General features: G+C 49.6%; 8 protein-coding genes across 8 annotated transcripts; 3 read left to right on the plus strand and 5 right to left on the minus strand.

Annotated features, from left to right (window-relative positions):
- Positions 1 to 1,884: 1,884 nt before the first annotated feature.
- On the plus strand, positions 1,885 to 2,812 carry rho1 (Rho family GTPase RHO1; the record flags this gene model as incomplete). The annotated part of the gene is made up of 5 exons (XM_039070406.1): positions 1,885 to 1,952; positions 2,043 to 2,070; positions 2,171 to 2,368; positions 2,456 to 2,590; positions 2,645 to 2,812. 5 exons carry the CDS (start codon positions 1,885 to 1,887, stop codon positions 2,810 to 2,812), a joined length of 597 nt encoding a protein of 198 aa, XP_038930835.1.
- A 779-nt stretch (positions 2,813 to 3,591) lies between these two features.
- On the minus strand, positions 3,592 to 6,190 carry LCP9604111_2881 (uncharacterized protein; the record flags this gene model as incomplete). The annotated part of the gene is made up of 4 exons (XM_039070407.1): positions 3,592 to 4,434; positions 4,491 to 5,741; positions 5,792 to 5,885; positions 5,943 to 6,190. The coding sequence occupies 4 exons, from the start codon at positions 6,188 to 6,190 to the stop codon at positions 3,592 to 3,594; spliced, it is 2,436 nt and encodes an 811-aa protein (XP_038930836.1).
- Positions 6,191 to 6,388: 198 nt separating this feature from the next.
- Positions 6,389 to 7,742, plus strand: LCP9604111_2882 (methionyl-tRNA formyltransferase; the record flags this gene model as incomplete). The annotated part of the gene is made up of 4 exons (XM_039070408.1): positions 6,389 to 6,647; positions 6,706 to 6,776; positions 6,824 to 6,951; positions 7,010 to 7,742. 4 exons carry the CDS (start codon positions 6,389 to 6,391, stop codon positions 7,740 to 7,742), a joined length of 1,191 nt encoding a protein of 396 aa, XP_038930837.1.
- A 66-nt stretch (positions 7,743 to 7,808) lies between these two features.
- LCP9604111_2883 (SDR family NAD(P)-dependent oxidoreductase) lies at positions 7,809 to 9,114 on the minus strand (the record flags this gene model as incomplete). Its single annotated transcript, XM_039070409.1, has 10 exons — positions 7,809 to 7,828; positions 7,879 to 7,957; positions 8,017 to 8,079; positions 8,132 to 8,220; positions 8,277 to 8,328; positions 8,412 to 8,519; positions 8,575 to 8,637; positions 8,691 to 8,777; positions 8,856 to 9,000; positions 9,065 to 9,114. The coding sequence occupies 10 exons, from the start codon at positions 9,112 to 9,114 to the stop codon at positions 7,809 to 7,811; spliced, it is 756 nt and encodes a 251-aa protein (XP_038930838.1).
- A 525-nt stretch (positions 9,115 to 9,639) lies between these two features.
- LCP9604111_2884 (glycosyltransferase family protein) lies at positions 9,640 to 10,525 on the minus strand (the record flags this gene model as incomplete). Its single annotated transcript, XM_039070410.1, has 2 exons — positions 9,640 to 10,380; positions 10,436 to 10,525. The coding sequence occupies 2 exons, from the start codon at positions 10,523 to 10,525 to the stop codon at positions 9,640 to 9,642; spliced, it is 831 nt and encodes a 276-aa protein (XP_038930839.1).
- A 309-nt stretch (positions 10,526 to 10,834) lies between these two features.
- On the plus strand, positions 10,835 to 13,613 carry LCP9604111_2885 (uncharacterized protein; the record flags this gene model as incomplete). The annotated part of the gene is made up of 3 exons (XM_039070411.1): positions 10,835 to 10,960; positions 11,029 to 11,880; positions 11,928 to 13,613. 3 exons carry the CDS (start codon positions 10,835 to 10,837, stop codon positions 13,611 to 13,613), a joined length of 2,664 nt encoding a protein of 887 aa, XP_038930840.1.
- Positions 13,614 to 14,043: 430 nt separating this feature from the next.
- LCP9604111_2886 (sugar porter family MFS transporter) lies at positions 14,044 to 16,067 on the minus strand (the record flags this gene model as incomplete). The annotated part of the gene is made up of 8 exons (XM_039070412.1): positions 14,044 to 14,183; positions 14,245 to 14,318; positions 14,372 to 14,802; positions 14,868 to 14,875; positions 14,933 to 15,477; positions 15,543 to 15,767; positions 15,831 to 15,907; positions 15,972 to 16,067. The coding sequence occupies 8 exons, from the start codon at positions 16,065 to 16,067 to the stop codon at positions 14,044 to 14,046; spliced, it is 1,596 nt and encodes a 531-aa protein (XP_038930841.1).
- A 656-nt stretch (positions 16,068 to 16,723) lies between these two features.
- LCP9604111_2887 (glycoside hydrolase family 154 protein) lies at positions 16,724 to 18,825 on the minus strand (the record flags this gene model as incomplete). Its single annotated transcript, XM_039070413.1, has 3 exons — positions 16,724 to 17,883; positions 17,960 to 18,258; positions 18,344 to 18,825. 3 exons carry the CDS (start codon positions 18,823 to 18,825, stop codon positions 16,724 to 16,726), a joined length of 1,941 nt encoding a protein of 646 aa, XP_038930842.1.
- Between the last annotated feature and the right edge of the window lie 6 nt (positions 18,826 to 18,831).

The following is an 18,831-nucleotide window of genomic DNA, read 5'->3' on the forward strand; positions in this document are numbered from 1 at the left end:
GTCTGGGTGTGCTCAACTTTGCCTTTAGTCCAGATTTGGGTTGGGACGAGGAAGGAAGGAAATCTGTCACAACGTCGGATTGTATCTGAGATCGATCGTGAAGTCCCATACAACGCCCATTGAAATTGGCACACGGATCCATTTTTGGCGGCAAATGAACCAACACTGATAAATATTCTAAATATGTAGCTTCTGTCGGCACGCTAAAGCATTCTCATTTACCTCGGAAGAATTATGCTCTCCTATTTTTGGGTTCCCGAAAAACAACTTAACGGCTTGTGGCTTGTGGGCGCAAGCTCCAGGATTTGGCCCCTGTCTACTATTTTTAGCCTGCGCAACACGATCATTGGAGCTGGCAATATATCAACTCCACTTTCAAAACAGCGTCAAGAATGTTGTAAGCCATGTAAACTCAGAAGCAAGCGAAGGGGCAGAGGTTTGATGGTGTGGTGGAATATCGGAAATTCCATGGTACAATTACCCCAATGGTTTGACGACACATTCAATTTTGGGACCCCCCTGGATGCAGTAGCAAATGAAACAAGGTTTGCCAGCAGATAGCATAAGATCGTTGGAAACCTCCACCTACAACGTAGTCAGTACATGCCGAGAGCTCCCGGGGAGCAGATCAGCACCAGAAGCAACTGAGATGCAGGGAACTATCGGAGCGATCTTCACTGGCCGAGTCAAGCATTTGGTACTCCTGTAGGCCTGGAGGCAGCCGTGTAGGAGCACTGCCCGTGGAAGTAAATCCCGGTAGGGTGATACATTATATGTGAGATCCGAGGACGTGGAGCTAAGAAATTGCCGTAGTAGCCCTTCATTTTTTTATGCGGTGTATGCTGCTGCATATCTCCATAAATGTAGGTTTTTAGGAGATGATTGAACGAATGGACAAAGTTGGGTTGCTTCTCAAGCTCCGAGGAGAAGACATGAGCCACTGAAGCAGTACGAGTGAAATTTATACGCCGTAGTCAATACACCATAAGAGGACTGATATCACATTTTGCTCATATCAGATACCATAACAGCCACGGGTGGCTGTGCTGCCTGTGGTTGTAAGCAACAAAGCGCGACCAAGTGGGCCGCGTGATGTGGACGGTTGGACCTCAGCCACACATATTTATGGCTGTGTACCTATTAAGTTCGCTTTTCTCTTTTCTCAACCTCGGAAAAGGGGAGAGCCCATAAGCCACAGCATATAAAAAAAGGCAGCCTGAAACTCAGGGGGTACACTTGGGTGTGTGTTCATAGAGTGTTGGCATGATACATAGTACTATGTATGTGTATGTACATGTACGAGTACGCCGTAAAGGCAACGTACTCATGTACCAATGCAGACCGATATTAAAAGCCGTACAACGTATGAAGTCCCGAAGCAGTACCATTAAGATAGTCATCGGCGCAAGTTGATACCTCATCTAGACCTTGACACGAAGCATCTCCAGGGGGAAAGCCACAATACCGATACACCAACTGGCAACAACAAATACCGTATACTGCCACCGCCCCCCGTTGTCTAGCCTGGTCTTCTATCTTTCTCTCCTCCACCTCCAAATCATCATTCCATCGTCTTTTTTCCATCGCTTCCCATCGGAAATACCTCGTCCATCTTTCTAATTTCCCTAGAGCTATTGCTGCTGGCACTAGCTGATTTACTGCATTAAATCTACTACTCCGTTGCGCCTTTGAACACTGTATGGGATCACCCTTTTCCTTTTCCCCCCTCCTCGGGAGCCTGGCTTCGCCCTTTCTTCTGGATCGTCTGTTCCCTGTGACGCCCTCGTGCCTGTAGAAACTCCTGAATCTTGAAAATCTAGGACTTGCGGGGCTCCCTACTCTCTCCTGCTTATTTGCCCCTATACTGACTTGTTCCTTATCAAGATGGCCGAGATCCGTCGCAAGCTCGTCATCGTCGGCGATGGTGCCTGCGGTAAGACCTGTCTGCTCATGTGAGTACTGAAAGTGGCTCTCTCATCGAGGCCGCTTCCCTAACCCTCCGCGTTTACTCTTTCGTTCGGCCGCCTGACTGAAGTTCGCAGTGTTTTCTCCAAGGGCACTTTCCCCGAGGTAAGTTCCCCCCGATTCCCGAAAGCATGTTCCTTTCTCCTAGGAATATACTCCGGAGAAGCATAATTCATGAAGGATCATCTGACTTTGTTTCCGTCAGGTGTACGTCCCCACAGTCTTCGAGAACTATGTCGCCGATGTCGAGGTTGATAACAAGCACGTCGAGCTCGCTCTTTGGGATACTGCTGGTCAGGAAGATTATGATCGTCTCCGTCCTCTCTCATATCCCGATTCACATGTCATCCTGATCTGTTTCGCTGTGGACTCGCCCGATTCGCTCGACAACGTGCAGGAGAAGGTGAGTGTCTCATCTCTGATCGATCGTATATCCTGGAGCAAATGTCTGGGTGCGAACTGGACCGAATATGCTGACGCACTACAATAGTGGATCTCTGAGGTTCTGCACTTCTGCCAGGGTCTCCCTATTATCCTCGTCGGCTGTAAGAAGGATCTTCGCGAGGACCGCAAGACTATTGACGAGCTTGCCAAGACCTCCCAGCGCCCCGTTTCGCAAGAGCAGGTACGTTTTTTCAACACCACCATGAATATATTATAAACTAATATAAAACTACAGGGTGAGGAAGTCCGCAAGAAGATTGGCGCCTACAAGTACCTTGAGTGCTCGGCCCGCACCAATGAGGGTGTCCGTGAAGTCTTCGAGGCTGCCACTCGTGCTGCTCTCCTGAAGGCCGTCAAGGGCAAGGGAGGGCGCAAGCCTGGCAAGGGCTGCCTGATTCTCTAAACGAACTAATTGTTGGTATGAGAGCCTCCACGAAAAACAATTGGTGACGTTGTTCTCGGAAAGGAGGAGGGCTTCATGGCCTGCATGCGAAATTGTGGATAATATCAAATCCGGGCACCCGAGTCGTGGAGGTTTCCCCCCACAATTCAGCTGGTCGACCTTGTGTTTTTCTTTTGCCTTTATTTGCAGAATTTGTCTAGGGAGGCGTTGTCTTCATCATAACCCTGTGGGCTTTTCTTTTTCTTTTCCTCTCGTTCCGACGCCGTGAATTTTCAAATGCCAAACCGCCGCGTTGAGGTGGCAACTATAAACCTACCGAAAAGCACCGAAAAAAAGATCCCAGAATTGGAACAACCGGGAGATGAAGAGGGGAAGCCATTCAGTGTAGCACCGGTTGTGCAATTTGGTCAACGCCGTGACTCGCCTTCCCTGGTCGAGTTCCCCTGTGTCATAGATTCTTGTCCCTGCGGTTATCTCCCCATACGCGAAGAGCTTGATTCGGCTTTTACTGTTTTCTCTCCCTCCTTTACTACATTTGTTTTTATGTTACAGCTTATGCATGGTACTGTCTATTTCCGTCTGATATGTGTACCTTGTCATGCGTACTGCGTACTCTGCGTAGCGAAGTGCTCCGTAAAGCTGTAAATCTTTCAGTGCTTCCGACCACTAGAGTATTGCAACAATTTCGAGCTATGTTCGAATATTGTTGTTTCGTTTATTTTATAAGGGCATATTGATATACCTAATTCTGCAGACGCGTAAAGAACAATCCATCTCGACTACCGATTCAAACTAAGGAGACCCTCAATATAACGTCTAGCATCCATACCAAGCCCCTCAACCAGCTTCGACGGCGCCATATCCGCAGCACGGGAAGACCCTGTCAAGCCAGCGGAAGAAGATGCACCGCCTAGATCACGGAAGAAGCGAGCGCCACTGCTGACACGGCCATGATTTGCCGGGGAGATGTAGTCGCTCGCTTTGCGGACGAGGAAGGCTTCCTGAGGCGGAGGAGCAATTTCCGCTTGGGACTGACTTGCCGAGAAGGAGTCATCCTTGTTGGCTATGAATGAGAGGGCGGTGGATGAAGAATTGGTGGATAACGCGGTTGGAGTTTGGTTTGTGCTGTGTGGGATGCGGACCCAGACGACCCACCATCCGCGGTGGGTTTTGCTTGTGCGTTCAAGCTCTTGCGGGCGGGACCGTGTGTCTGTGTATGTTGATAGGAGGCAGTGATGGATTGCTAGGCTTTCAATGCGGGACCAAGGTGGCAGGGTTGATGATGGGGAAGGGGATGGAGAACGGGCTGGTGAGTTGGGTGGTTGGGTGGAGGAAGAGGTGGAGTCTACGCTGGGGATGTTGGGAATGGAGGAGCGGATGGTTAGGTTAGATGGGTCATAGACTAGGTCGTAGACTGGCTGGGTTTGAGTGGAGAACCGTTTATTGGGGTCCGGAGAGCTCTCGGACATGGCAATTCGAGAGGCTGCCATTGTTGGGGATGTTGATGATAGGAGCGGTTTCCGAAGAGGACCGAGTTGGTGATGCATGCTTGAGTATAGCGATGGTGACGATAATGCTGGTGTTTCAGGATCAAAAAGGAATGTAAACATAAATGGTTGATGCTGGAGTGGTTATATTAGCAAGCTGATTTGCATGGAATAAGGAGAAAATAACATACCACATATATCACGACCTGGAGCTTTATCGGAGTAGTATCCGATCCATCTGCCAGGTGGACATGGAGAGTCCTCTGTACTATCAGAGTCTTCGGCTTGCCGTTCTCCGAGTCGGGCTCTGGGCTTCCCTCTTCTAACTCATCCAATTTTTCTAGATCATCACGGGGCCCAAGAACGAAATATCCCGAAGGACCGTTCCTCTTGCTGTTCCGATGTTTTACACCGGCCTGGGGTGATTGTGTAGCACTAACGGGCTGACTTTTCGGGTTTGAGATGTGTGAATTGGATTCATCTTGTACTGGAGTAGGACTTTCAGGCGGCGTAGATGTCGACCTTGGAGAGAAACTCCAAGAGGAGCCATATCCAAGAGTGAGGTATTTCATGACCGTCTCTGTTGGAAACCCTATATATTCGCCGTTTTGCTCGGTGCGAAGTGGTGATGCCTCGTTTCTTGTTCCTGCTTGATTCTCCTCAAGTGGTTCTGGGAGTGGCTGTGGTGTTGCTATTATGAGCGGACGAGGTATACCTGGCTTAAAATTGTGATCCGGCGTGGACGGAGGGGCATCTTCCGAAATTTGCCTTCCACGTTGCTTTCGTGGTTTACGGCGACGCAGCGAGGTTGGGTCCCGCCCAACTCCATACGCAGAATCCCCAAACCGATAAATGCATTCCATCCAATGTGATATTTGCGCCAATGAGTGCCGAGAAAGAGCACCGACACCAGTAAATACCACACCGTCGGATGGTCGAGGGTCATTATCTGCCCCAAGCCATCGAGTTTGGTCATTTGACCCCGCAGGCCCCTCGAACTGTGGGGATGGATCACCAAACCTGGAGACAACCAAGTCCACCAACCCGTCGATCCTTGTGACGAAGTCTTCAAGTACTTCTCTTTCCCCGCTGCCCCACTCTTCCTCCCCGACGCCGATCCCCAACTCTCCTCCCGCAGAGAGTTTGATGCCATTATAGATATCGACAATTGGGTTTCCGGTCAACAGAAGTTCCCAATTCCACGCAAACTTCTCCCAGAAACGCTCAAGAAACAGACAGAATGTGGACCTTCCGACTTGATGGAGGATGTCGTCCAATTTGAAGTCATGGTGCAGGAGGAATGCCGAATGGGCGCGACGTAATTGCTGGATCAGTAGATGTGGCGGCCCCATCTCTCGCGAGGAATAATGAAATGTGGGGGGGTCGGATGCTCCAGAGGATCGCTGGGCTGTATCGGTGCGAGTTCGGGTCAGGTCGATATGCTAGCTTAACATGAGCCTTTGTGATCTGTGACTTTATCTCAACCACTTACAGCAACAATCCACCAGTTCTTCTCCAGCTCAAGCAGAACGACCCGCGCTTTGTCCGTTTCAACATATTCTAGTGTCTTTCCAGCTGAGAAGTTACTGTATATTAAGCACGATTAGATTGGTTCATTTGTGGGGGTTTGCGGGGATGCCTACCTAGCAAAGTTGACCATGCCCTGCGCCAGACCTATCTGGCGCAACCGCTCATTCTCTTCATCTTCGAGGCATTTTTTTGCTTCGCCTTCTGATGTGGAGCCATCGATGCGCCGTGCATGGCTCGATTTAGAAGTATAGAACACGATCTGGTCCGCTATTGTCTCGTCGGTAGGTCCGAGGGACGGGTTATAGATGGCAAGGTAGGAAAGTTGGGCTGGAATCACCAACTGATGATCGCTTTCAGACATCGCATCGTTGGATGGCGTTCACGGGTCGTATGTAGGTCGTACCAGACAGGCAACAACGGTAATGGCTGAAAGACTGATCCGAGGTGGGATCTGGATGGATGGATGTTGATATCACGTGCCTTATCGATAAGCTACTATGGAAGCTTCAACTTTCTCCCCTGATGGCTTCTCGACTTTTGGCAATTACCCACTAGAATCATGTGGATTATTCCAGGCCCAGGGTGCCTACATCTCTGCAAAAGACCCTTGGTCCTTCGAGGGCTTGTCTTTAGGTCATACGCTACCAAGACCTCCGATCCGCTCCGCATTCTCTTTTGCGGCTCTGATGAATTTAGTATCGCCCACTTGAAAGCTCTCCATGCTTATCAATTGAAACAGCCAGAGCGGATTTCCTCCATTGATGTCGTTTGTAGACCGGGAAAGAGGGTTGGGAGAGGACTGAAGCAAATTCGGGAAGGTTAGCTTCACTTTACGCTTCCTTGAATGACCGTGTATCCTGATTCAATTTCCCTCAGTTCCGCTCAAAGCGGCCGCCTCTGCTCTCTCCCTTCCAATCCACGAGATTGATACATTCACTGGATGGACGGTAATACCAAAACTCAGCCCAACTGATATTTTCGCTGACCGTGGTAGCCCCCAACCTCCCCGGACGGTCATATAAACTTGGTGATTGCTGTGTCATTCGGGCTTTTTGTTCCGCCGCGCATATTGAATGGTGCCAAGTATGGGGGCTTGAATGTGCACCCCTCGTTACTACCGAAGTATGTGATTGCTATATGTTCAGAATCTCCAAATAAGATAATTGACCTGATTGATTAGCTTCCGTGGTGCTGCACCGCTTCATCATACCCTTATCGCCGGCGAGACCACCACTGGCGTTACGGTTCAGACCTTGCATCCAAAACATTTTGATCACGGAGTGATATTATCACAGACACCGGCTCCCGGGTTCGACATCCCCAATCCAGATTTCTGCACCGTCCCCGAGTTGGTGGATTTCGTTGCACCGAAAGGAGCACAAATGCTCGTGGAAAGTATTGAAAAGGGACTATTCGTCCCTCCCATCGCAGATGCTGGGGCTGAAAAGTCCGGAGATTTGAAACACGCGCCAAAAATCACCCCAGAGGACCGACACATCAACTGGGCAAACTGGACCTTGGCAGATATCAACAGACGTAACCGAGTGATTGGACCTCTCTGGAGTAAGGCCCTCTGTGCAAGCAATCCTGCGGATGGACCTCTGTCATTCCAACAGAAACGAGTCATACTCACGAATATCGAAGAGGTTGACCCGCCTAAAGGTTCTGATTCGTTCTCAATTCTCCCAGGCCTGCCGTTTACAAATGCTCCTCACCCCGTCGAGCCAAGGAAATCAAGGCAGCTATATGTTTTTACTGCCGATGGCAAGGTTCTGCGCATCAACCGAATGAAAGTGGAAGGCGAACAAGATGCAGAGGGTCTGCGAGCCGCTATAAAAGCTCGCATGTTCGGTGATCGAGCATTCCAGTATGAAGGCCGGGAGTTGACTCCCTTCCGCAACTCTCTTGTATAAATATGATAAAGTTATGTGTACTATCACCTATATCTTAACCAATACGATTCCGTTTCCTCATTTCGATCAGATCCCAAAGCCGGAATCTAGAAGGATTGTCAGTTTCGATTCTACTCGCTGAACTTGAGACTCATACCAATTTGAACTGCTTGACCAGTTATAGAAGCATTCTTAGCCAATGTAACAAACATGTCCGCGCAGTCTTCTACCTCGGGCTATAGCGATTCATTAGCACACATGGTCCTTTCAAGTCGGCGAGACTATAATTGCTTACCGCTCGCTTGAGGGTTGTCGCATTTGTCCAGCCTTCGATTTGATCGGGCGAGAAGCGTTGACCCTGGGATGTTCTCAGTATTCATCGATCCTAGCATTGAGCATGTGCTACTTACCCATTCGGTGAGTAACAGGCCGGGGAGAATAGCATTGACGCGAATTTTCGCGCCTTGGCTCTTAGCAAGACACTTCATAAGATGGATAGCTAGGCGATGCAGAGTCAGTAATCAAGCAGCGTGGTTTGTTGGAATGATAGCATACATGCTGCTTTCGAGACAGCATAAGGCAAGCTGCTGCCACTTGGCATAACGCCCTGGAAAGAACCCGAAAATCAGCATTCGATGTTTCTATAGCAGTAGACAGTCCAAGGAAATTTGACAAGTTTTGGTAGCTTACTGCAATCGAGGCTGTGATGAGGAAGACACCTCCTTCCGGGTTCGCATTGAACGTGGGCAAAGCTGCCTTGAACAGGTAAAGACTGCTCTTTACATTGACCGACCAGCACTGATTCAATAGTCAGTCAAACTAAAGCTCCCACTACCGAGCATGCATTCGGTACCTTGTCCCAGTCTTCGTCGTCCATGGCATCAAGATCGCCGAAATTGGTCATTTTTGTCCATCCCTTCTCATGTATTAGCATTTCGTACCATAAGAGGGATTGATTGTATAACTCACGGCATTTGAGATAATAATATCCAAGCCACCGAGCTTCTCAATCGTGGTTTTGACGGCGTTGATACAGTCATCTTTGACTCCGGCATCCTGTTTTCAAATGCGAGATAATGTCAGCGGGTCAAATTTAGAGAAACAGCCTATTTACATTGGATTTGAGTGCCTTACGCCTTGAATAACCACTGTTTTTACCCCATATTTGCTCGCAATGTCCGAGGCAAGCTTATCTGCAGTCTCTTTGCTGGACATATAGTTGATAGCAACGTTGCTTCCCTCAGAGGCGAACTTCTCAGCCGAAAGAGCACCTAGCCCTCTGTTAAAACGAGATTAGTTTATTGATCAGAGCATATTTTCATGTTTCAATTGAAGATTCCTACCGGGAGCCACCGGTGATCAAAACATTGCGACCCGACAAGGAATAGGGCATGATGAGTAGGAGTTTATCTTTGAGATCAAGCTCGATTGCTTTGTTTCAAAGCGAAGAGACAGATAGACACAAGATTGAGATACACAAAAGGTTGGAGGAGTTGCCGAGGAATATTCGATGCGGGGTAGAGCCGATCAGGTACATTTGACATTTTGATATTTGACGATCAACAGGCGGAGCTTCGGAGAATCAGAAAGTTATATTGAGCTGGATCTTTCAGTGCAGACAGCCACTTACATAGTGACTATTTCCCCGGAATTTTCCTCGGTCGGGATGTTGCTTTTATATAACACATTGACGTCCATTATTTGGGATTTCTAGATCTGCATTCAACAGTCCAAGATCCTATCTTCTATGATCATCGATTATAGACTTCTTACGCTACAGAGTCTAGATCCCACATTGCCTGTCAACCAATTCATTTTTCACCTAGGTGCCTGATGAGAACGTCATTTCTTATGATATCTGCAACTATCAGATCACGATAATTTTAAAATAGACCAAGCCGGTGTAAATACACGGCACTTAGATCACAAGCCATCCTGCATATTGGGTTCTCTTCATCCCCCACCAGGCCCGTCGTCCGGCCTGGGCAGGCCATTGGACAAGAAAACGGTCGGCCAGAGGCAACAGCAAGACACCAGAGGTACTAAGCGAGCTCACACGGGCCCACGATTCGATGTAAATAGTGCGTAGCTTTGGTGCCAATGCGAACGAGGAGACTGTTCGCAGACCCAGACACAAGGCAGCGCATTTGGCCAAACATAGAAAGAAACGAATGAGTTTTGCGCCTGCGACAACGCAGACTGCTGTAGCGGGACCGTTTGTAAGAATCAAATCAGGGTAGAGTGAGTTGTATTCATTTGGGAGCCTTTGATCCGGGTGAAGTCCCCGAAGAACATTGAGACAAGCCCAGAAACATCGAAGCGTGGAGAATGGCGCGGTGAGATAGGATTGATGGACCCGTCGGGCACGGGGCACTGTGACAATAGTGTAGTTCTTGTTATGGGTATGGCCCTGAGAATTTTGTACATGTTGAGCCTCGAAATCCTTGGCTTTGTCTGCGCTGAAGTTATCTCCGGAGCTCACGAGGTATGTCCGATACGTGTAGATTTGAGGGTCGAAATTCATGCGCTCGAGCATGTAGAGCATCTCAGCTGTGTGCCCACCACTTCCAAGTACAACCAACAGGTGGGTAGGAGATCCTCTTGGGCGACATTTGGAGGGAATGATATTCTGGGAAATCGTGAGCGAGATGAGTAGAAACTAGGAGAGATAGACAAGTTAGATTGATTCAATGGTACGAGTAAATAATACCCACGAGAAGAATGCTAGCCCCAAGTGCAATTGCCAGGACAAAACACCAAAGGAGCAGGCCGCCGAAGGATAAAGAAGCAAGAGAGAAGGACATCTTGGACTGCTGTTGTATGGCCTCAAGAGATTGGTAAGACAGCCCGAGGATTTTAATGTAGCATTGTCATAAGAATGAAGGCGAAGAACAATAGAAAGAGAAAGAGAAACAACGCCAACTATGGCAAAAGGCAGTCGAGCGCAAGTCCGCAAGTGTAGATCTTTGGATAAATTGGAGTCGCGGTACATTTATACACGTCCCCCGCACGTGCAAGCTCCGACTTGTTTTATTTCCCTCTTTGGCATCCGGAAATTTCTCCCTTGTTTACACCAACGCTTTTACTTGTGCTTCTTTCCATGTTACTATGTCATGGCTTCTCTATTTTCTAAGCGTTTGACATGCTTTTATTGCGGACAGCGGTCCGCTCGCTCTCATCACGGGCCTGTTTGCAATTTCCGCTGTGAACATTGTGAGGCTGACAACTTCTTTGACGAGGTAGGCTCATTAAGAAATCTTTCCACTGGAATATACTCGGACTATGCTAATGACTGTTTTTCAAAAAGAAAGGAGAAATTACAGACCCACCAGCTGTGGTCACCAACGCCTACGCGCCTGGCGCATCAGACTCACCCTTCGAATCGACTGACTTCGGTGGATCACAGTTATTTTGCGCCAAATGTACTCGGAATCAGCATTTATTTACCAGCTCCCTAGCTTCCTACTTCCCCCCCTCGGACGATCCCACCGATAGCGAATACGAACGCGGGTATGAGCAGTTCCGCAGAAGCCTAGAGGACCGGTACCCCCAGGTTTGCGAGTCTTGCGAACCCATTGTGAAATCCCGTATCAGAAGAGCTGGCTACGAAGCGAAATCAGATCATCTCAGGCGCATGATGGATCAAAGCCGAGCAAACCGAGAATCACGACAGGCGAGGAACCGGAGCTGGAGAAGCTTGCTTCTTCTTGCGGGCGCACTTGCATATTGGGCTAGTATTGCTGGTCAGATAGTGTGGAACTTGATCAGTGTAGCTACCCTCTACCAACCCTCGCCAAGTTTCGATTATTTACCCGAGACCGAACGACCTCCAATGGCACCCAATTCTGTGATCTCGTGCGTCAACCAGTCTATCCGTTCACAGCGCATTCCCAGTGAATGTTCCCCTGATCTAGCACCAACTGCCGGTCTGGCATTGATTGCAGGTGCATTTTCACTCTGGTGGAATCCGAAGCTGCGCATGAAGATAGACGGAATGCCCGGTAAATTCCGCGGTCTTGCAGAGTACTATCAAGCTCAACTCATCGTCATGGTGGTACGATGTGTTTTCTGGGCAGTAGTCAAGGATCCGTCTGCCAGTGGGTTAGAACCCAAACTGATTCCTGCCTTCCATGCCTTGATGATGGTTTTCACTATTCTAGTAAGTATATTTTTCTCCTTGAACTTTCCATGCGCTAACTATGGTAGTCGGTTTTGTTCTCTCGATATGTTGTCAGCTACTCTAGTCGTCCACTCGTCAATTGGTCTGATAATAGCTGGGAAACTCAATTCGAAAGTCCTAAGGCGTCTTCATCTGTACTGCCTGAGTCACCTATGTCGACTCGTATCACAAGATCTGGCGGAACACCGAAGGCAAACATTGGTGGATTCCAGCAGCGCTTCCCAATTGATAAATTGGCCCAGGCCCAGGCTCAATCTCCGTCACCCGTCGAGCAGCCGCTTATGGTTGCCCCCAATCTGACGGATAATGATGGCATGGACTGGTCTCCATCTATTACCCATAACCTCCGACCGACCGTGACACGGCGAGATCAGCCGTCTGTGCTCGATGGTCCTCATCCATTCCAGGGGCAGATCCCAGCAGCCCCGATGCCTCCTGCGTGGAAGCTTCGCACCCAGACTTCAACAAAGCCTATCGAACAAGTGATTCAACCTAATCCCTTCCACCGCAGTCCTATCCAACCGCAAGGCCAATGGCAGCAAAAGCATGCTGATGCCGAACCAGTGTTCAAGGAACCGAAATTTTTCCCTCCTCATGATCATGATACATCTACTGGGCTGGAAACGCTGTTTGACCGTGCCTTCAATCTCCAGCCCGATGCTGCGCAAGGACCTGGCTGGTCCCAGCAACCGCGGAACAAGGGCTCGCGTGTCGATGCGACACAAAATCAGCTCTTTTATGGGTGTCTTCGACTAGGTCTGCTAGTCAGCTTCATTAGCGCATGGACTATCTCTCAGAATCACCAGGTCTTGATTCCAGGAAATTACGTGGAGATCGCTGCGCTAGGCGTGGCAAGCCTTGTTGCGGGATTCGCTTTGATCACGATGGTAAAAAGGCCTCTTGCGCAATGGAATGGCATGGAGATTCTGATTTCTATCACCGAACTTGGTGTCGCTGTTCACATGGGGGCCCATTTGCCCACAGTTTCGCTTAATCGGGACTACTTCGATCGCTACGGCAAACTGCTTCTTGTTTTCATGGCCGCACAGGAATCTATGAATGTATTGTCCTTCTACAATAAGGCTAAATCAGAAAGCCGGCAGCACTCAGAGTCTGTATCACCACAGCCACAGCCACAATCACCGCGTCAGAGTCAACTGGGTGCCCTTGACTGGTCCGCAAGTCAATCTTCATCCAAGTCTACACCTGAACCTCGAGCCAGCAGTCCGCCTGTGCACCGATCATTCGAGTCGCAGCTACCCGTTCCTCCACTTTCTTTTGGCGATACCGAGGCGGCCTCCAGTTTCTCTTCAGCATTACCTTCCGTGCCGCAGTATGGGCTTGCCGCGTCTCGAAATGTCCACTCGTTCCCACCTACCAACCAGAGCGTCTTCAATAAAAACAGAAACCCACATAGTTTCACTATGGAATCTTTGAAGCAAATCGAGCCTGTGTCTGATTATGAGCGGGACTCGGACACCGAGACTATCGCCACCACTACAACCACCGCCACAAATTTCACCAACCGCAACATTCGGTATGGGAATGACCCCGGTCTGGGTTCGAGTGCCTTTTATTCACCCCGACGGAATGGTCTTGGATCAGGCATGGGCGGTTTAAGCTTGGATGATGATCCCACTCCCCGCCGCATGACTCGCAGCCAGACCCAGCGTGGGTTACTTGGTCGCCGTCCGACCAACTACGTCCGATGATTTCTGTTTCACTTTACATTTATCCTTCCGTTCTTTTTTATTCTTCGGTACCACTGGCCATTCTATGCCCCTATCATTGCTTGCAGACTCGGACTCGCTACGGCGTTGATCGATTGAGCTAGTTGGTTGCTCTCTTTCTTTCTCTCTTTCTGTTCTTACTTTCGGTCTTCCGGTTTTGATTCAAGCGAATCTCATGGGTTCATAGCGCAGGCGAATGTTTCTTTTAGTCCGATATCGACGGGTTTAGCTGCCCTTCAAGGTGTTGGGACCGCTGTACATATCTTTCGAGAGGGTTGAACTACCCCGGTACTTTGATGATGTCTATGAAATTACGATGACAGATGTGAATACTCTTTGAAAAAATATTGATTTTGAATTTGATCCCTTACGTTCGTTCATTGAAGTTCCACATAGACTTAAACTAATATCCCTACTCATTCACCCTCTCAACATGCACCTTGGATGGCTTGTCCATTCCAGCGCCAATAGAAGCTCGCTCTGCATCGACATTCTTATGCTCCAGCAGCTGCGTGACGCCAAAGAGCTCATCCATCTTCTCAAGGGACAAACCTACAGGCACACCATAGTCAGCAAAAGACACCATTATATACTATCAAAGGACTCGACTCACCCTTCGTCTCCGGAATAAAGAACCACACAAAGACACACATCGAGAAGCAGAAGCACGAGAAGATAAGATACGTTCTGTACGGCCCAAAGTCAGCAAACTTACAATCAAAAGCACAAGCCAAACTCACCCATAACCATTGGCACCAACAGTGGCCAGCATATTCGGCACAGCCCTGGCAACAACAAAGTTGAACAACCACTGCGTAGCAGCCCCAAAAGAAACATTCAGTGAGCGCAGCCTGGCAGTCGGGATCTCGGAGACGTAAATCCAGCAGACGGGCCCCCATCCGAATTGGAAAAATGCTGCGAACAGGAAAATGCACACCAGCGCAAAATACCCGGCCGGGATGACAGGTACGCCCTCAACTGGCGGCGCAATGCGCACGTACAGTCCAATGTACATCATTGCCAAACCCTGCGCGATCGAGGTCCACAGGAGGGAGCGGCGTCGGCCTAGCGAGTCTGCCACGAATATTAGGAACACGCCGCAGCTGATCATCTTTACGATGCCGTAGACGCCGGTTGCGAAGAGGTTGGTTGCGTTACCGGTTACGCCGAGCTGTAGAGGTTAGCATCTGATTGTATTCTCGGGTTTAGGGCTTAAAGATAAAAGTACGGGCTCACGTTTTGAACTGCGACTTGTTAGCTCAAGAATATCTCAACAGGTTATTGGGATAGTAGCAACATACAAATTTGGGGAGCATAGTAGTTAATGGCATTAGTTCCAGTCATCTGCTGGCAAATCATCAAGACGATAGAGATAATCGCGCGCTTGCGATTACCCGGAATGAGCCACATCTCTTTCATCAAGTCCCAGAAGCCGGACCCAGCGACAAGTGCGCGCTCCTGTTCTAGCTGGGTGGCAATGGCCGCGAACTCCTCTTCCACGTACGGGTGGTTGGAGGGAAGATTGCGCACTTGGGAGAGAGTCGCACGGGCTTCTTCCCACCGATCTTGTTTGGCCAACCAGCGGGGGGACTCGTTGCACAACAACATACCGAAGAATAGAAGTATTGCGGGGAGACCTTGCATTGCCAGTGGAACGAGGTACATTGCGGGGCCCTCGATATTGAGCAGCGAGCCGTAATTGATCCAGAATGCAAGCATGATGCCCATTGTAATGAAGAGCTGGTATAGACCTGTTAGACCACCGCGGATTGCGCGCGGTGCATTCTCGGAGACATAGAGTGGGTTGATCATGGATGCGGCACCGACTCCGAAGCCAGTGATTAGTCTAGAGGTGTGGTTATTAACTTGAGATAATGGGTGGAGGACTGGGGGCGGAAATATTTGTCTTACCGTCCGATGTACATGACTTCGATGTGGCCGCTGGCTGCTGTTTGCATGACAATTCCGAGTATAGCCACCACCGCTGCGCCGATTAGGGCCATTCGTCTACCCCATTTCTCGGCTACCGGGGAGGCAACCAGAGCCCCAAAGAAACAACCTGCTTGGAGCGTGGATACTATATTGGCCGATAGATTTGCTGCCGCAACTTTGGAGATGTTCTCGAGGCCGTATGTCCTGCAGCAAGACACTGGTCAACATAGCTAGACACTAGCAGTCTATTGAGCAGAGATAACACACTTCTTGAATCCTGGCATAGTTAGAACTCCGCCAATAATACCGGAGTCCATGCCAAAAAGCATTCCGCCGAAACAGGCCTGGGAAGCATTAGCTCTATAATCCTAGAATTATTGTCATTGCGATCGCTAAGGAGAGACTGACCGAACATGCAAGCATAAAGACCCTCCACCCATAGATCTCTTTAGGGTCTTCTTTCATCGCCTCATTGTGAACAATCTTTTTTAGAAACCATGACATCTTGGATAGAAGCAAAAGGAGGCAAGTCAAGATGATCGCAGTGAATCCGAGGGGAGTAGCTAGCTTAAAAGTAATTCTCTGAGACTACCTCATGACAAAGCTAAACTTTAGATGCCGTCGACTTTTGATATGCATATAAAAGAAGAGAAGAGACTATGACCACAAGCCTATGGGAGGTGTAATTCTAAGCCCAGTTGTCTTGGCCGGCCACCGAGCGGCCTATGGAACAAAAGCAGCAACCCGAAATAAGGCGAGCAGACATGAATGAAAACTTCCACGAATCCGAAGCCTGGCACGGGCTGCAGAAAGCTACTACAGCTCACATGGCTAGGGTGTTTGGGGGTTGATCCGAACGTGATTCACGTGCTTTCAGATAGGAGTGCAGTTCCAGGGTAGTACTTTGTATGTGCTGATTTATCGGCGATATTCCGAGCCTGAAAAATTACAGGAGGATAGATAGCTTTAGCCGAGAAAGAGAGAGGAGAAACTTCGAAGGCTTGAAGTTGTCGGCTGTTGATCTTACCCCGGACTGCGGGGAAACTCAAAATTTAAGGCTAATCCCAATGCGGCAAAACAATCCAGAATAGGATGAGACCTTGAAACCAGAAACCAGACTGATTCATTGCACGATATCAGATTGTAATGTCTGCTAGGAATCAACTTCCTTCTGCACTTTCCATCCTCTTCCGTAACCACTCAGGAATAACTGGCTTCTTCTCCCAAGCTGCCTTCCAATCACGTTGACGGTCTGGCACAGCATAAACAGCTGAGACGAACCAGCAATCCTGGCCAGCTGCCAAGCCCACTGCAAGTGACGGCAAAAGCGTACGTCCGTGAATGATATTAGAGTTGGGATCAGCCAAGACGATCCGACCAACGCGCCCAATAGCCGAATGGAGCTCGGCGATGCCAACAGCCCCAGCCGACGAAACCACAAGTCCACTCCGGCTGTCATGAATCGTACCCTCTGAGTCATTTTCAGTCATAGGTCCCAAGGTACGACCATTATCGCTGCGACATCCGTAAATAGCAAAGGCACCTTCGGAGGTCTGCAGAGCGCGACCGGTGCGCACATGATGAGCGCGCAGATGCCAATTCTCGGTTTCCGCCGTTGGTGGAATTAGTATAGTCTCTATATCAACATCTGGCCACGGTTTCCAACCAGAAACAAGAATTGGCTGACCATTGGGCTCGGGTTCCTCGAAACGCGCATCAAGCGCTAGCCGTCTAGTCTGCCAAATATCGCCGCCGTCGTCTGATAAGGCAAGCATGCTGTCTGGGGCGTGCTGTTCTAGCTGGTAGCCACCCGTTGGAACCGAGTATCCAAAGGCAGAACTGTACGCAAACTTGCCATACTTGGCCTGTGTCGCTTTGAGGGGGTAGTGGCATGCTTGACCAGATGATAACAGGAACGAGTGTCCCCCACGACGGATGGCAATATGTTTGGGGTATTTTAGGGCGACCACTTCAGGCAAAGAGGAATTTGGGTAGGGCTCCTCTTGCGCGGACCAGAAGGGGTGTGTCTCAGGTAGTGCCAGTGGAGTGAACGAGAGACAGCACCAGTACGGTGACCCGGGAGAATTGTAATTCTCCGTTAGGTACATGTTAGCATAAGAGTAGCCGAGACTCAAAGTGCCATCATTGTGAAAAATGTCATCCTGCGTAGACCACCACCGGAAGTGGCGAAGTATGATTCCCCTTACCACGCCCCATGTCAATGGTTCCGGTAGTTCGACATCCGCGAAGCCTAATGCACCCCAAAATCCAACCATGGCAAATCGATAGGTCATAGAGCGTCCGAACGGGATGGCACTGCCTATTTGCTTGTACTTCTAGTCAGGACAAAGTCGCATCTCAGAAGAAGGGATCAGAAAGACCTGCCCAAGACGTACCGTTAGGATCGAAGTAGTGCACAAAATCTGTAGCATACTCCCGTGCCCGCTGACGATAGCGTTCAGCACGCTCAGGATCGAAGTCACCCGCCAGCTTGGAATAAAGAAGCTGCAAGAACTGAATGGCGAATGAGCCCGAGTAGTAGTCCATCTGATGATGACTCTTAGGTCCATCGTTGCTCCATCCCCCTCCAACATGGAAGGTATCCAAATGGTCCATATCAGCCTCAATGCGAGACGAAGAGTATTCGGCGCCATTTTTTCTGAGGCCCAAGTTTGCAAAGACGCGGAACCATAGCCTACAGCCGTCCCAACCGTAATTAGCCGACTTATTCAGTCCACACCAAGGAAAGACCCTACTGGGAAAATCGAGACATAACATACCAGTTCGTATTTGGCATCTCGCGCGCATTAATACTCGCCAACCATCTACCAACATTCCCCCTCTGCTTCGCCGTCAATGGATCCCAAAAGACATGAGGCGCAACAGCAAGCGCAAACCCAATCGGACACATCTCCACCATGCGCTGATCCATATCCTCGATATGGCCCCAGAACTCCGGGTGTTCGGGATCAGTCCCGTTGATGATTCCCTGGCGCCAGCGCTCGGCCTCGCCGTATTCATATCCGCCGCCCAACAGCGAGGCCAGGCCCCATAGCGGACGTGCGTATCCCTCGATCTGGGCGCCGCCTTCGTCGAATCGTGTCGTCGATGTGCCTACTTTGACGCGTGTACCTCCTGGTGTAAAGAGGGGTACTAGCGGGTTGAGAATGGCGCGACATGCTTCTTGTAGGTCGGATCTAGTGCGGAAGGGGGATTTGCTGAAGGCCTGTGAGGGGGTTCGGCCGTTAGCGTGGATAGACATCGTAAG

This window comes from Penicillium roqueforti (genome assembly GCF_015533775.1).
Source record: "Penicillium roqueforti strain LCP96 04111 chromosome Unknown scaffold_04, whole genome shotgun sequence".
NCBI lineage: Eukaryota > Fungi > Ascomycota > Eurotiomycetes > Eurotiales > Aspergillaceae > Penicillium > Penicillium roqueforti.